This window comes from Elaeis guineensis, chromosome 9, assembly GCF_000442705.2.
Source record: "Elaeis guineensis isolate ETL-2024a chromosome 9, EG11, whole genome shotgun sequence".
NCBI lineage: Eukaryota > Viridiplantae > Streptophyta > Magnoliopsida > Arecales > Arecaceae > Elaeis > Elaeis guineensis.
In genome coordinates this window covers 85,551,818-85,569,928 of record NC_026001.2, presented here as the reverse complement: position 1 = coordinate 85,569,928, position 18,111 = coordinate 85,551,818, and the positions used below count along the sequence as shown (strand labels likewise).

The following is an 18,111-nucleotide window of genomic DNA, read 5'->3' as shown; positions in this document are numbered from 1 at the left end:
CTATCACACCCACTTCTTTTGGCAATAAAATCCCCCATAGTCACTCCTCATTAAGCAACTAAAAAAGCCATGTAAGATACAATAAGGAGTATTTATCAGCTTTAATGAAAATAATTTTGATTAATGGGATCCCAACCGTCCATCAAACATTCCTTCAATAAAGAATGTGCAACCAAAAATTCAGATCTTTCGGACATCTAAAGAAACTTTGTATTAATATGTTCCTCACTTCCTTGCATGAAGTTAATAGCATAAATGATGATATGAATAAACATGTAATCCACGAAACACTTGATATAATTCAAGAAAAAAGATGACAGTATTAGACTACAGCAAGGATTTTTTGGATTTCTTCCTATTAAATCAGTATTCCTCAATTATAGGTGTCTGGAAGGAGCCCTGCAAGTTTTAGCTCAAGCGTAGTAGCTGATACTTGTCCAACATTAGTACTTGAAGGTCCCACTTACCGTAAACAAAAAGAAAATACCATGAACTTTCATCTAAATATAGACATATGAAATCTAATAAAAAAAGAAAGAAAATACATGACAAAATAAAAATATTCCAATGGTAGGGAGGAAAAAATATGTGAGCTTTCTTACTGCAACCTTCCCAAAATGGAGACATGCAAAGAAAATTTAATATGTGACACTTAAATAATATGATTGCAATGCATCAAAGCATTGATTTTGGTATTTAAATTTTGCTAAATTAATGTGCTCTATGGTGTTTATAATCTGAAAAAAAATATATATGTACCAACAGAAAATGTAGTGCATGCTTCAAGATCCATAGAATTGGAATCGGAACCCATGTCAGCCGGCCCACAATACGAGTCAGTATAGGTTCATAATTGAACGGACCAGTGCGAACCGACATGGAAAAGAAGGGAACCAAAGAGGAGGAAAAGAGAGAAAGGGAGGGGGGAGGGTGGGAGAGGGTGGTCGGAGGAGATGTCGGCAATGGCCACAGGCAGGCTACGGGCACGCTTGAAGGGTCGCCAAGGCCACCACTTCCACCAAATCTCGTCGAGAGCGAGAAAGAGATAGAGTGGGGGGGAGGTAAAAAAAAGGAGGGAGGGGAAGCCGCCAAAGAGGCTGCTAAAAGGCCTCCAACTTGCTGTCGTGGCCGTTGGACGGTGCAATCACGGCCTGCAGTGCCACGAGCGCGAAACAGGGATGATCACCCATGTTTCATGGCTTTTTTTAAAAAACTCCAACCACAGTGAAGCCGGCAATGGATGTGCCAGCTTCATTTTATTTCTTCAATTTTCAAAAGAATTTCTAAAATAGTAAAACCGACAATGAGTTTGTCTGCTTCACTTTGCCGGCTTCACTATTCATCATCGTTTTTAAAAAAAAAATATGATGAACTGAGCAGAGGTGGTCGCCCCTATTCCACGGCCATGGCTCCGCTCGTGCATTTTCCACCACTTGGTGGCCACAACGGCCACCTGACGCCCTCCAGCGGCCTCTACACCGGTTGTGCCTCCCTCCAGTACTGTTGCTCCCTCCTTCTCTCTAGGTTTCTTGTTTAAATACCTTATCAGACGACACTGAGCTGTAGAGGCCTCCGTCGCCCTCCGATGCCCTCGATGGGCCACCACTGGCCTCCAGCGATGTTATCCCCTCTCTCTCCCCTCCTCTCTCTCTCTCTCTTTCCCTCTCCCTCATCCAGTATTTCAATTTGTCAGGCCAAAACATCCCAATTTGCCACTGGTACGGCTTGGAACCCCTGAACTGCCCGATTCAGGACGGTTCGGCGAACGCTGGCATACTTGTTGCAAAAGACAATCCATCTAAGGGTCGAACTAGAAGCCCCATTAGATAAACTTAAATTGAGATATAACAAAATTGTTATCATTATATACTGCCCCTATTTAAAACATCAGTACTTAAAAAGTTATGTAGAACAAATTATAATGTTGCTATAATGTTAAAAGTCAAGAAAAATTATACAACATGACATGCTTCAACCATCAGACTCTTCCTAAACATCTAGAAGAATAAACCCAATTTAGCACTTGTTGTTTCTGTGTATTAGCATTGACAAAACGGTAATACAAATTCTCCTATGTACAGAAAAGTGCCTACAAAAGAAAAGTTCCATAAGTTCACAAGTTTTTGTAACATAAATTACAGCTAAACCAATTTTATAAAGAGAGATTAATTCAAGCTAGTTGGGAAAAAGGGTGGGGGAGCGCATAGCAGGAACATCAAAAGAAGAAGATATCGATGACACAGAATTATAATTTTATAATTATAATGACAAGTAGCTTCACTGTGGGAATTTGAAATTCTCCAATTGAGAGAAAACAGTGTATGCTATATGTCAACGGTTACTTACAACCATGCCCAATGGGTTTTGCCAATTTATTTCTTGGTGGTAATCTTCACGAAAATATCTTGCAAACTCTGGTGTATGGACAAGGCATTGTATTGCACTGTTCATGAAACAGGTATTTCCAAGGTTCAGCAGCCCAGTCAGACCCAAAGGAGCACCCCTCGTAGTAATGCTGTTGCTTCCATGCAAATTATCCAAGTCACTGCTAGGAGAAGCCAGGTACTGGCTTTGCGAGAATTCTGAACTACAACTTCTGGAAACATAGTTGTTCGTTGACAACCCATCAGCTACTGATAAACTCGATCTAGAATGCTCTACAATCATAGAATTTGAGTCCTTCTCAGTGTACCCATTTTCCTGTACAGAACTCTGGCCTCCACCATCTGCAGTACCACTTCCAACTCTGAGAACCTCAACCAGAATCTGCACAGAAAATAAAAAAGTTTAGTGATCAATATCCAAAAGATGAGAATATCTTCCCCCTACATTTAATCTTGAGTACCCAAAGATAAGTCTAACATTCCTGCGAAATTCTATTACCTGCAATGATAGAAAGATAAATAGGTCAAAATTTTGTGACTAATCGAAACTAAAACTCTACCTTATATAAGCTACTGCGCCCAACACACCCCCCCCCCCCCCCCCAAAAAAAAAAAAAACAAAAAGAAAAAAAAAAACCACCAAGAAACAAATATCCCCTCCAAGAAAAAAATAGAAATCAAAAGCGCCATAAAACAACATAGAAATCTTGCACCACTCTAAGCTTATAGCACCATCCTTAGCAGACCAGTCTGCTCTTCAAATTACATCAAAACATAGAGGTGATGAACTTACAATGAAAAAAATGATAACATCTATAAACCTACTAGCTTTTGCTTTTGCCATATATCAGCAATCTTTCAATGTATATCAATTTCCAGATTCCTCACTTCCAAAAATTTAAGGTAAAAAGCACAACTAAAATGTATAGGATCCTTTATTCACTGTGACATGATTAAGTTGCCTGTTTTTCAAGCTTTTTCTTCAACTCCAAATTATGCATTTATCAGTCTTCAACTGAGATCTCAACTCATGTTCACAAGCACATCATTCTTCAAACATACCTCTAAAATGTATATCAATTAAAAAAGTTATATTTTGACATCTTTGATAACTGATACGTTCCACAATAAATAAGCACATCAACACTTATAGATAATCAAAATCTAGTGTGCTTAGCTTTACAATACAGGTATGGGTATTCATGAAGAGACATAGTCAAAGCTCCCCGAAGTACAACAACAGAAATTATTGTTTCACTAGATAAAGAGATGTTTCTCTCCATGCAAACAGTTACTATGTTGACTCATGCAATGCCTAGTTGCATCATTATAGATTTTGTTCTTTGTAACAAAAATTGGTAATATATGGATATTCCATGTATTTGGAGAAACCCAGAATCCACTGTGAAAGAAGCTGGAACCCCTGAACTAGTTTGGATTCAGATATCGTATCAACCTTTCAATCATTAAACCACTATAGGAAAATTCAGATGATGTAACACTGAAATCATTATATCAGAACTTACTTCTTTATACCTTTGTATCATATTTGCATCTTATAAATCTATTCATTTTTAAAGCTTAATTTCCCATACCAACAAGCAAGTTCCACTCAAATATAATTATTTTGGCAAGAGTAAAGTTTTTTTTTTTTAAGGGTTAAAAGACCTACATCCTGGTCCATTTGTATATTTGCATCATCAAGGGTCTTCTCCATGTTGTCCATCAAAGCATGTTTCTGCTGACCATAGTAGTCCCAGATAGAAACCTGCAATTAACAAAATGTGAATAGTAGAACACATGAAAAGAATATACATTGAACAAGTGAATAATATCTTACTTGATCCATGACCAAATCAAAAACCTCACAAGCCTTTTTATGAAGTTCACCAACTGTGTCCTGCATAAATAGACATAACATGTTCAAACTTGCTCCATCCATTAAAGGAATCTCTCGATGCCATCTCAAGAAGGCATAACTTACAAAGTTTTTGTTACAAACATCTCTGTTATAGATTAAATCATTCCATGTAAAATGATCATAAATTGAGGCATCAAATGATTAGAACTATAATAACAAAAGAAGCTTAGTTGAGCTTATGCTAATAGTTAGATGCCATCTCCACTACTGTAACATGCAAGGCCAAACCAACCCGAACCGTGCAATTTGGGCCATACAAAACAAAACGGTCAAAAACCAGAACAGCTTGGGTGGTCGGATTGGTTCATTGTTTTAAAGCCTCCAAAGCCCTCCCCCCACCCACCTTCGTCTTCGTTGCTTCACTACTGCCGATGACATGGCAGATGCCGCGAATAGGACGTCCAGAGGGGATGCGAAGCTGACCTTCCACCAGATCTACTTTCGCCTCAAGTTGGAGGTGCTCGAGGATCCCACCTTCGACTTCACTGGCATGGTTGTAGATGGCCTCGCTGATGAGGTAGATGCCAAAGGTGACAAGGGCGATGTCGAGGCCCAAGAGAGCATGAAGCACCTGATTGCCAACCATCAGTGCTCCTCCACTCATCCCTCCATTGGAAGAACTCCCCTGACCTAGGAGGTCCTCTCTCTTTCTTTCTCCTTCTCTTCCCCTCCCCCCCCCCCCCCCCCCAGATCTCCCCTTCCTCTCCCTATTTCGGTACAGCCTGGAACAGCACAATACAGAACCACACCGTACTATACCCGTCATCAACCGGAACAAGCCCCTGGTACTAGTTCGGCAAACCTTGGTATGTGAATTTTGGTGGTACATCACCCCAAAGTTCGAGTCTACCTTTTTACTGTTTTTATTGCTCTTTATTGTGTTTCCTTCCAACACAAGCAATGGCAATATGTCAGGTAGGGTTAGGCTAAAGAGGTTTATGGTCAGGTTGAGGAGGGTTTGGGTCAAAAAGACATCTAATTAATACCTTCCAACCCATTTATAATAGACAATGCAAACCCATAACCAAAGCCCTTTTTTATAAACCATAACTACCCACCGACCCATTTAAGTTTTCATTTGTCAACCACACATACATACATACATACATAACGTAAAGTAAAACATTGCATGCAAATATCACCAAAAAAATCATATTTAACTTGCAAGTTATCACCACAAGCACAAAAAATCTAGAATAAGGATATATGACCATCAAAAACTAATTAATGATGAATTAACTATTTAATCCAGCCCCAGTTTTTTTTTTTTTTAACCAATGAATAGAAGCTTGTTTTGAAAATTATAGAGATCAACATGGTCCACAATTTGGGAGCTAGAACACCAAGCTGGTTTGACTAAAGCGACGCACCAAGTTCAAGAGGTAATCTCTAACCCACCCATTTAAAAACAGGTTTGTTCTGGGTTGGCTCTAAATCAACCAGAATTTAAAAATGGCAAACGCAAACTCATTTATTTCAGGTGGGTTCACGCTGGTTGGCAGGTTTGGGTCAGCTTTCGCCACCCCTATTCAAAACTAAGCAACTTCACACAAGTTATATTCCCCATCAATACCTATGCCTGTAGAAAATACCAAAACCTCAATAGGATTTTCCAGCCAAAGTGTTGCACATGCAGGACATTAATTTGAATATACCGGAGGGCATATGTAAATGACTAATGAGCACTAGGCAATGAAAGAAAGATAAAACAGGATTAATAAACTGTACCTTCTTGCTGATCCTAATAACTGCCTTTTCCCCTTTTGGCATCAAATGTAATTGAAGGCGTAGAGGATATACTTCTATAGCCAACTCAGTCTGAGACAAACCTGTATTGATGGCTTTCCTTGGTAATATTGGACCCCCTCCGTACCTGAATGTAAAGCAATCTACACTTTAAAGTCTTGCTCAGAAGTCAACCTCAGGATATGTAGGCACATTAAGGAAAAAATTGTCACTTTCAGAGACAGAATTAAATTGAAAATAGACGAAATTGAGAACAGATTGGTGCAATCATTACCAAAAATCATATATCACGTCTTCTTACAGCATTTGTGTTTCAATAATTTATCAACTTGAACAAATAAGAAAAAATAACATAATAGAACAAAACATATCCATCTTTTATTGTCAATCAGACACCAAATTTTGGTTAAAAAAGATAGTAACTACTAACAACCCTGCATCATTCTTTTGCAGGCATTTCAACCTTTTGCAGATCATTGTTGACAGTTTAGTTTTGTGTTTAAAAAAAGAAAAAAGAAAAAATCAAAAGTTTACAATCCATCCTCATATGCTACAGCTTTACTTGGTTAAAAGGATCCACAACTAAGTGTTTCATTGACTCATAAAGTCCTTTGTTTAGTCATAAAGGTGAAGATCACTGGAAGACATGAAAAGCACCAACATCTAGACTCTTAGGAGGGGAGCATTTGGTTAATAGTAAATAAAAGAAATCAATTGGTTTAACTAAACCAACTAACAAGTAAATCAACTTCACCTAGCATTCGAATTCTAAGACACAACCTTGTCCTAGTGATGAACATGGCTCTTTAAATTTTGTTCATCTCAGTAAGGTTTACAGATAGATTGTCATTTCATCATTATTAATGCATTATTCCCAATCTAAACTAATTTTCTACTTCATGTACCATAGTGTAATGCTACCATAATGAGAGCGACTATTTTTTTTTCCTTATATTTTCCCCTTTTTTGTCGTTCACAAAACATAAGGTGGCATTTGGTGACCCAAATGAGATCACCAAGGTGATCTTAGATCACTAATGATTCTTATCCCAAGATAGTCTAATCTCCGATGATCTAAGATCACTGCATTTGTAGGCTATGTTCTAGTGGTTAAAGATTTTCAGATATCTACAAATAACCTATTTGGTATTCCATGTGAATCCAAGATAATTGACCATGTAATACCAAAATTACCCTAATATATTTTTTAAAATACATTTGTTAATCATATCAAATATATTATAATAAAATATTAATATATTTATATTACATTAACTATATATATTCAATAAAAATATATTTATTAATCTTATAAATTATTAATCCTATAAAGATATATTAATTATTATTACATAATTAGTATTTTTATTTATAGTTAGAATATAATATTTTTTAAATACTATATTTATTTTGATTAGGAAAATAAGATAAACAAAAGTAATATAATAAATAATTTCATCGTATAAATGTAAAGTACAATAATATATTTCTGCTACAATTTAAATTATCATTGAATAATAATATGACAATAATATGATTAATAATATATTATAATATAATATATCATAAATATAATATATAGTATCAATATAATATATATTATATCAACTATCATAAATACAATATATAATATCAATATGATATATCTAATATTGATATAATATATTAATGATATACTGATATATCCTTTTTTTCACTACACTGAGCAGCTTTTGTCCTCAAATTTCAGCTCAAGATCACCATCCTAGGGTGATCTGGGATACCGAACCTCAAAGACAGTTATCCCATCACTAGGTTAGACAATGATTTGAGTGGGAGTGATTTGATATCACTGTCATGTAAGATCATTGCGATGCAATCAAACATGGTGATCTCATCACCTCCACTGACATCACCCTTGATCTTAGAATGATCACTCCATACCAAGCACCCCCTAAGGAAACAACATAAACACTCTTAAGAATTTATTTATTAGGATTTTTATATAATCTAAAAGGTATTAGATATCTATCTCCCCACTCAAGCTTCTCTAAAGATACAAGCCCACACTTAATGTCAACAAGAAGTATCCCCCATTATATTATTTGTTTTCAACCTTCATGCAATATTATATATATATAAAGTGTTTTCTTTTGCCATTTCTTCACATATCTGGTGTCCACTAATTTGTTATTCTTGTAATGTCATTATGAGAGGATTTCTTTCTTATATTCTTCTTAAGTTTGCTCATCTTTACTAAGTTTGTTTTGGCAAGAAAAAGATAAAATCCATTCAACATTATGTTAACAGTTACCTCACTTTGATGTTTATCAAGCTATGTAGAGTAAACGCACGGCTGCACAGAATTAATTAATCTAAGAGGACTTAAGACAACTAAAGCAAATTAAGATTAAAAAAAAAAACTCTCCATGTTAAAATGAGAGAAAAGGTAAGGAAATGAAAAGGTAGATTATCAAACCTTGGTTAAGCATATCACCGGCAGAAACTGGGGTGCTGGGCTTGTGCTTGTTATTTTTCCTCTTTCTTATTTTTTATTTTTTTTGGTGGAGGTGGGGGGTGGGGGGCATACAAGTGCTCCATGGAACACTAGTTTCCCTTTGGTATTCCAGAGTAGCCTATGGAGTATTAAATTTTGGCTTCTTTTACCCATATTTAAACTAAAAAACCTGCCAAGTTATAGATATTTTTTCTCAAATTAGAAATTCTGTTAAACATAAAGAACCTACCAAACCAAGCATGGACATTGGTTTCTATATCTCCAGGTCTTTTTGCTCTCCAAGTATGTTAGGGAATATGGGTTCCAAGAATTAACTGATAGAAGGAGCATTGCAAGTGGACCAGCAATCAATCAATCCATGGATAAGTAATCTAATTCTGATTATAAAATCCTTGCAATAAATAAAGATGAGGGGTCTGCCTAAAAAGCCAATCATATTTTCTTATTTGTATTCATTCTTTAGTTATTTCAATTTCGTTGAATGGGAGAGCTAGCAAAGGGCGGATTAGAGTACATGGGAACTTGTTATTTGTCGCATGTTTAGATAATTGTATATCATTTTCCTGCATCTGTTACCATTCAATTTATTTTGTTGCAACTGTATAGTATTTGAATCATCTTCTCCTTGAAAAGAATATTTGAATCATCATATTTCTGCTTTTGTTCCAGATTTTAGAATTTTTTTTTAATTTTCATTTATAAACAATTATTCAATACGTGTTCTAGTTGTCTCTAAAATTTACCTGATTGTTCATTCTATTTTTTAGAAAATGTAAAATACCTTCTTTAAAAGCAAATATCATGATTCATAAAATATTGAAAGAAGGAAAAAAATTACTAAAATATTTTTATATTACTGTAAAAAATAATCTTAGCTTTACTGATAAATAGATATTAGTAATATAAACCTTTGCTATGCTTTTAACAATCGTAAGTAAATATGAGAGATAGCATGTTTTACAAGAATTTTTTATGAATGATTTTTATTTGGATGACAATTATTCCTAATTTGCCTAATTGCCTCCCACCCCCCACCCTGGAGTTTGATTCCAAGATTTGCCACTAGATGCAATGTTGATGATGGATAAGGGAGACAAATTCTGACCTACACCTCCCAAACCACATGAACCCACCTCTAATAAATGGGTTTGGGTGGGGGTTTCAAAGCCAGGTCAGTTCTGAATCAACCTGAAATTAACCCAATTATAAATGGATGGGTTTGGGCTTACCCTTCAGACCTAATGGGTCACCCGGTTTTATCTGTTTGCAAAGTCAAATAACTCCTAGACCTAACATAATTGATAGTTCTCTAATCTTTTCTCTATAGTTCAGTTAACTAAAACTATAAGGGTTGTAAAGGGTGATGGATAGGATGGACCATGACATTCTCGGATGAGGGTGTGCATTTTAGAAAGTTTAAATTACTTTAGAACTGTCATGCACACTAAATTCTTAAGTTTATGGTGATTATGATGACATATTTGAGATTATATTTGATTTTGTTGATTGTGATCTTAGCATACCATGTTTTGCTTCATTCTCTAGTTATATGTATGATTGATGAGTGAAAATTCAAACGGGTTGGTAAGCAAGTAAGGGTTCATGTAAATTAATAGAATGGGCATGGATTGAGTCTTTGACCTCAACATGACCCGATCAGAACCAAACCCAAGCGGACCCAACCCATTACCAATCCTATTTATGGACAGAGATTAAAGAAAGGAAATAGCAAAATACAATAGAGTGGATGAGGTTGGAACCAGTGTTCACTGAACTAGTACCAAAGGGCGTACAGGTCGGTGATTGGTTTGACACGGTATGGGAAGGGGAGAGGGAGAAAAGGAGAGAGGAAGAGAGAGAAAGAGAGGGAGGGAGGGAGCAAGGAGAAGAGCTCAGGGTTAAATCCTAACCCTAACCTTAGCGGAGCAAGAAAAGGGGAGGGAGGAAGAGGAGGAGAGAGGGAAGGAGGGCGAAAGGGGGAGGGCCAAGGGAAACCCTAACCTAGCCAAGCGAGAAAGGGAGGAAGAGGGGGGTCACTTACCAGTGACGTCGTAGGGGAGGAGAAGGGAGCAATGTCGATGAATTCGAAGGGGGGTTCTGAAATCATCCGAGCTAGAAGGAGGGGAGAATATAATCAAATTGGGCCTTAATCAAATGGAAGGAGGATTTAATCAAATGGTCGGCCTCTGTTCCAAGCTGATAGCACAAACCGCCCTGGTTCCCCATCAGTTCAATTCGGTATGCTTCGAACTGGATGGTGATACAATGAACCCTAGTTGGAACTCTTTTAAGTTGATTCCATTGGAGTGGATGTTTTTACTTGTCATTTTGTCAAGAGAGATATCGAAAGCATGTTTTTAGAGATTTAATCTCACGTCCGAAAGTTATATTTAAAAAAAGAATTCAACTTGATTGTGCTTGACAAGAGTATCTAGTTTTAAAGTTTAATTGAATTCGACAAGGAAAGCTTATTTGTGAAATTGACACAGGATTCCAGTAAAAAAAATGAAAAAGTGAATTTAAGACATCCTCGTTTAAGTTTTTAATTGACTGAATGATTCTAATTGGTTGTTATCTTTTACAAAGAGTAAGGTTCAAAATTTAATTAACAAGATGTAAAAAGCAATAGGATTATAATGTCGATTCTGAACAAAATTTGGGCATGGGAATTGAACGATTGTGGGTGAAGACTATGCACCTAGTAGTACCTAGATATCATGTGGAACATTTAGGATTGGGTGGAACTGAAATGGCCTGGCAATAAACAAGTAGTTAGTTGATCTATAAGAAGATTGGGATAATCGGGAAAAGTTTGCAACTTAGTTTGCTAAAAAGAAGAGTAAAAACTAAAAGCATTAGAAGCAGAAAACGTTAACAAGGCATAGATTAGGAAAAAAGAAAAGAAAAGAAAGGAATGAACAAAAGAAAGAAAAAGAAAAAAAATCATGCTCGACTGAAGGAGCACCGATCTGTACTTAGTACATAAAGTATACAGTCATTCTTTACAAAAAACAGCAGCACAGTAAATACTCTAAAGGTAAGCATTAAATATGTCTAACGTTAAAAATGATAATTGTTTTCTTACGTTTTCAAAGTTCATTATGTTACCACATGCAAGATAAGTTATGGAATAGTAACATTTGACATGCCAGAGAGATCTCCCTTGTTGTTTTAGTTTACCATAGCTTCACTAATGTGTCTTTTCTCTGAGCTGATTGTAACAGGAATTATATAAAAGTTTGAGTTCTAGTTGCTTTGAGCTAACACCATAGAAGATATTCAAGAAATATTTTAGTTCACTGGATCTGTGAGTTGAATTAATTGAACGAACAGATTTTTCAGGGATTAAAGCATTTAATTTAAGTAGATTTAAAGCACTTGACTCATAAATCAATTGATTTAATTTGAATTGCACACTGTTTTTTATACTATGTTTGATAGGGATCTACTTTTTTTGAGACATTTTAAGGACCTACTGTCACTCTGATAATCCTTTTACCAATCTGGTTTCTGTTCATGTTCGCAATTCATTGATCCACTTTCGTGATTGCAATATTGACAAAGAACTCTATGAAAGTAATTGGATGCATAAGCTAATAATTTATTGGAGTTATCATCAGATTGCAACCTATTTACAAGAGACAAAAATTCTAATAGCATCAGCTTGAATTGGATTTTCATTGTCACAGCAAATTTCTTCAGGTGCTTTCCCTGCCATATCCATTTTATGTTTCTTTCAACATCTGCTTTCGTTTCCTGCAGTGGTTGCACCTAGCTCTAATAAAAAAGACTACAAAGTCTCAGGATCTTATTTGCTTGTTGATTGATAGATCATCTAGTTGTGCTGTTTTGCAGCACATGCACAATCTTTAACATTCTAGCATAGTCGGTCCCATTATGATCCTAATAACTTAATCCCCAACCAAGGTGACTAATGCCCTGCTTAGCATTGCTGTTTGGGGGCCAAAAGTTTTTTTGGATGATTTTGAGGGATTTTGTAAAAATTTTGAAACAGCTTTCTACCTCCTCCAACAGCTAAAAAAAAGACTACTCGCAAATTGGAACTTTAAGCAAAGGCACTACTTGAGACACATCAGAAGCTATTTCCATTTAATGAAAATTATGCAAAGATGAAAATACACATGCTAACAATTTTTGATAGTACAGTACAATGATAATATAACACAGTATTATATAATATAATATAATATAATATAATATAATAGCAATATTATAATAATACAATATTTATTATTTATTATATTATTTAGGCTAAAATATCAAAATAAATAATTTATAAATTGAGAATATTTTATAACGATAGTTTTTGACTATTCAAATAGCCAGATAATTGAAAGAACTATCCATTATCCATTACTGTCATTTCTTGATACGCAAAGCACTTTCTCGATTTAGTTACCAAACTGATGTTAAAATTCCACAGCACTTCAAAAATATTGTTAACAAACAACAAACAGCTTTTTTGTTAAAAGTTCTACTTGCTAAAGCTTTACTCTCCAAAGCTCTGCATTCAAAAGCTCTACTATCTACAACAATGCCAAACAGGCCCTAAATGGAAGAGATGGTATTTGTTGGAGCAGCAATGTGAATTCATTTACAGAACAATTAGAGAATGAGTTTAAAATTTAATCAAGTTCACTTGTTTAACCATAGTTCACCTATCAAATGGGTCAAAAAAAAAAAAAAAAAACAATGTGATAAATGTAGTTAGTATGAAAAAAGGAAGATTTATATGATAAAAAGAAAGAACTGCATATGTAGATCTTTTAGGCCTTCATTTCTAATCATGAAAAAAAATGCAAGAGTTATGGATTTACAGGCCTTACATAAAAACAAGTTGTTTAATAATCAGTTGGCTAACTAGATAAATTAGCCAAGTTCAAAGATGAGCAGGATAGGCACTCATCATGACCAACCTAATACTTACAATAAGCATGTCTCATCCTATTTGATCGAATAGACTAAAAGAGTTTTCTTTGTTATTTACTCCTGAATCTATGAATTTCATCAAAAGAAAATGTTATATGAACCAGGATATACGGACAACAACAAGATAGGCAAATAAATGATGGCATGAAATAAATTATGTCATTTGATATGCATATTCTCAGAACTCACCATCCATGCAACTTCTCCCAAACCGGTTGAGGGAGCAATATATAGTCACGACCTTCTACTAAAGTGTCATGAAGCTCAATTTCTACATTTGATAATTCAGATGCCGCATCACAAATTAAATCAGAATTGTCAATAGCCAAAGGTCTCTTGGGAGTGCTTAAACCAGCTGATTCATGATGATGAGAGGGTCCATTGGTTGAGGTGGTAGTCATATCTTGGTTAACATAATCAAGCCAGCATTGCCACCATCTATTAGCATCCCACGTACAAGAAGAAGAAGAAGAAGAAGAAGTTATAAGTATATGATTGTTTATTATAAAACACAAGCATATTATCGAATATATACATCTAATCAGAAGGAGAGCATCATAAGGTATAAAACATTCTTAAAATGTAAAAGATATTAGCATGCAGTCACTGTGGATACCTAAGAAAATACTCATGGGGTAATGTTTTTCCCATCTGATACTTGATTTGAAACAGTATGCATTTAGGATTTTGTCTTATGCAAGAAAAAGAGAGATGTTTCTAACACATCCTTTTTCCTACATGATGATATCTTCTAATCAATATATAACATAATGAACAAGCATTAAGCATCAATAAATTTTATTCCATTTATTTCAATCATATATCTGAAAAGCAGTTTTTGCCCATTAGCAAATACATGAGATCAATAAGTCTTGCTTAAGGACCTCCTTTTCAAGTTGAAGGAATAAGGTTATAATTTTCATATCCAACCTAGATTAAAAGAAATCATCTTATGAACAGCATGACAACAAAAGTCCAGGCAAAGCATACATTATAAGACAAAGATTTGCTATTGAATCACATATTTTAAAAATATTGCAGAAGTGACAATTAAATCTTAATTACAATTTCAATGGCACAGAAAATGACAAGATGCTTGCCATGACAAAAGAGAGGCTTCAAGAAGATTCTGATATACAAATCAGGGCATGACTTGTGCAAAATCAAGTAGCATAAATTGCCTACTAGAAACTTGCTTCTCCCATGAGAGATGGAACCAAAAACTCAACTAACATAGGTAACCAAGAAATTTGTTCACTGGAAATGAAAAGGACCAGAAGAAATATTGATATATCCCGCTTTAAGATGTCTTGTATTTTGAACCAATGTATAAAAAGCTAGCACGAGCTTCTGCCTTGTATATTCAAATATAGACCTTTGTAGTACAATATAATGTTTCTAACATATCCCCACTGAGATAAGCCTATGCGCATTCCATACTGTAAGAATCAATTTTGACCAAATTTCCCGTACAATGACTTGAGAAAACTCTCTTACGGTTAAGACAACTTTACAGCTACCCATGTATTGACAATCCACGTTCTAGTTCAAAAATGCCTTTGAGATTTCCTACAAATTCCTTTTCTTTTCCCTAGAATAGATTGCTTCAGCATTTTTCAAATTCTTGGCCACATTGTTGACTGTTCTCCACTATCTCCACCAGACTCACCACCTTCTGTGTCAATTTCTTAAGCCCAGAACCAATTCAACAGAACTGCTCAATACATCTGCATATCAGGTTGAGTTTCCAAATGTTTATTCGTCCATGGACAACAAACATACTATCTACTTGTCACTACAACACTAAATAGAAAATCTGAAAACACAATAAGAACTAGAGTAGATGCAGTTTTCTTCCCCATCAAGAGCTGATCAGTTTGCAGGTAGTGATCTTCCAAATTCCAATCCCAAACCTCAATTCAGACTTCAGCCCTTGACTTGTAGAACTGTGTTCAGCCCTCTACTTGTAGAACTGTGCACTTGTTCAATCTTTTATCTGCTTGCCAGAAAACAGCGTGACCTCAACCTAAATAACTTGACATTTGCAACTTATGAAATTAAATTGATGGCGTGTGCCATCGCAGCAATGGACATGGAGTACAGCCTAAAAATCATACAAATATAATAATTTCAAATTTCAAATGGTAGCACAACTATTTTTTTTTTTTGAATTAAAATTTATAAAAAAAAAAATTTGTTCTGAGCCAAAGAACTATCCCAAATTTGAAGTGGGAGGTAAGTACAGGAATTCCAAATTCAATTAGCCCACGAATATTTTTGACTTAAAAAGTAAATTTATGGTGAAGAAAATCCCAATTCTAGATCACCTAACGTAGTACATTCCACTGAAAAAACCAAAACAGAAACCAATTCAAACCGATACCTCTACAGTCCAACCGAAATGAGAAAAACAAATCGACGCAAAATCAAAAACGTCTCCTTTTTAACGAATTTCTACAGGAAATCAAAACCGTGATCTAAATTAAACGAGACTGGAAGTGAAAAAAGCATGAATTCTATAAGATCGGGTTCCATTCCGTTCCCAAAACCACCGCGCACTAAATCAAAGCACAGAAAATCTTTAAAAATCCAAAAAATCTAAAGAAAAATCGAGTAACTGAGAAAGATTGGACATTTTAGCTCGGGGTCTCAAGGGATTACCTCTGGGAGAGGAGATAGAAGATGTCGCCCTCCTTGGTGACGGCCTCGGCGGCGATGGTGATGTCTCGGATGAGGATCCGCTCTTCCTCCGGACTGAGCTCAGGCGCCGAGCCCGAGCCCTCCATCCCCTCTCGAGCTCTATTGGCTTCGGCGATGGACGCGGATAACGGGCTGCAGGAGGCGAAGAGGGGAAGAGGAGAGGAGGGATGGATATTTCCAGCACTGGGAGTATGGCCACCGCTCCCCTCCTTACGCTCTCAAGGAGCCGAAGCTATACACTGCCATTTGGCTCTTCTGGGACTTGAACAGGGGGAGCACGCCTTTTCCCTTCCAAAGTTCCACCTCAAGAAGATACTAGTGGGCTGGGCTTGGCCCTCTCTGTGTGATGGGCAAGGGAAGAGAGAGAATAAATTGATTTTTTTTAAAACAAATATAAATTTTTAGGTTATGGCTATCCTGCTACATATGAAAGAGAATTTTTAAAATTATATTGGACTATTACTTTGCATGTGCAACACATGTGACTCGCATACAAAACACCAATGAGAAAAATAGTTTGTGAGGAGAGTCAACATTTGTAAAAAAAAAAAAAGATAAAGACAAAAGCATTAAAGCAAAACGATTTTAAAAATCTCTATCTCAATATTAGAGAAGGTGTTTAGAGCTTCAATATTTAAAATAATAGAACTATTATAGAGTCAGACTTGAGATAGAGTCAAACTCTTTTGTTTGTATTATATTAAAATATAGATGATCAATTATCTCATATGGTGCCACGTGAGAAAGATGTAGAAAAATTGGTTAATGAAGAAAAATTAAGAAAATAAATAAGTATAACAATTTTAGTCATGATTTATAACAATCATAAATGATTGCTTGCACAATGGCCAAGAGGGTGGAAAACAAACTGAGGAGAGTTAGGGTGAAGGAAGGGTATATTCTAAATGATTTCTAGCCATGACAGTACTTTTGTCTTTTTCTTTTTTCTTGTGCTTATTTCTAAAAGAGCATACTATATAATCTTGTTTAGTTTTTTGGGGATCCAAGAAGAGCAAAGCAATCCCACGTTATTTCACTTTGAGGTGCCAAGAGAGATATATCACATAGTGATTTTGATAAATTATAAAAGTATAACTCACCAATAATTTGAATATGATAGTTTTTGTGGTTATTTTTAAATCTCTCCTAGCCCTAATACCAGCAATAGAGTTGTAGTAGCTTGCCCCTATATAATATAAAGTAGATTTTATGAAAAATTAAAAATTGATATGGTTAATTCATTTTGCAAAGATTTTGAAAAGATATAACATATAGAGATAAAGAATTGAAAATGATTTAGATTGCCATATGCGATAATCATTGCAAATTTCTAAAGAGAGGAAATAAAAAAAGAACTAATAAGATCCAATGCTGTGGATCACACTCATTCCTCATTCACAAGAGAAATAGTGCTATTAATAGGAGTAGAATCTCGTGGGCATCCCTTCATTTACTATTATTTTTTGAATTGAATTTCAATATATTATGATATATCATAGGTTTGCCTTGTCTCTGCTTTGCGTCTTATATTCATAATTATCATGCTCCTTCATCTTTCACTGCTCTTGTCCTTGAATCTCTCCATTTACTCCTTAACAAATCCATAATCTTTAAAGAAGAGAACCGGAGCCAACAACATCACAAGTGCATAGAGTTAAGTTAATGAGGAGAGAAAACAGGATAAAGAATAAAGACATGTTGGAGAGAGAAAAAGAATTTGATTCTTTCTCACATAACATGTGGCAACACCTGTATGAAATCTGATTTCGCCTTTAAACTTGCACTCCTTTTTTGCGTGAATGAGTTTACGCCCTAAGTCCTCTTGATACCAAGAAAGTAAGAAGCATCCAAGAGTTGGATGCCCCCTCAAAGTCTAGGTCTAAACCCTATCCAAACACCTATTTAAATGGCTT

General features: G+C 35.4%; 1 protein-coding gene across 2 annotated transcripts in view; it reads right to left on the bottom strand.

The window, feature by feature from the left end:
- The window catches only part of LOC105051189 (ubiquitin carboxyl-terminal hydrolase 5), a 28,700-nt gene extending 12,228 nt beyond the window's left edge, over positions 1-16,472 (bottom strand). Inside the window, exons 1-6 of one of the 2 annotated variants that reach the window (XM_010931499.4) lie at positions 16,160-16,472; positions 13,688-13,936; positions 6,034-6,178; positions 4,225-4,284; positions 4,057-4,152; positions 2,347-2,766 (exon numbers count right to left, since the gene is read on the bottom strand). In XM_010931499.4, the coding sequence (XP_010929801.2) occupies positions 2,347-2,766; positions 4,057-4,152; positions 4,225-4,284; positions 6,034-6,178; positions 13,688-13,936; positions 16,160-16,284 (1,095 nt within the window). In that variant the 5' untranslated portion in view covers positions 16,285-16,472. Of the gene's footprint in view, positions 1-2,346; positions 2,767-4,056; positions 4,153-4,224; positions 4,285-6,033; positions 6,179-13,687; positions 13,937-14,598; positions 14,711-16,159 lie in introns of those variants that run through there. The other variant, XM_073243112.1, reaches the window with a different exon arrangement.
- Positions 16,473-18,111: the final 1,639 nt, after the last annotated feature.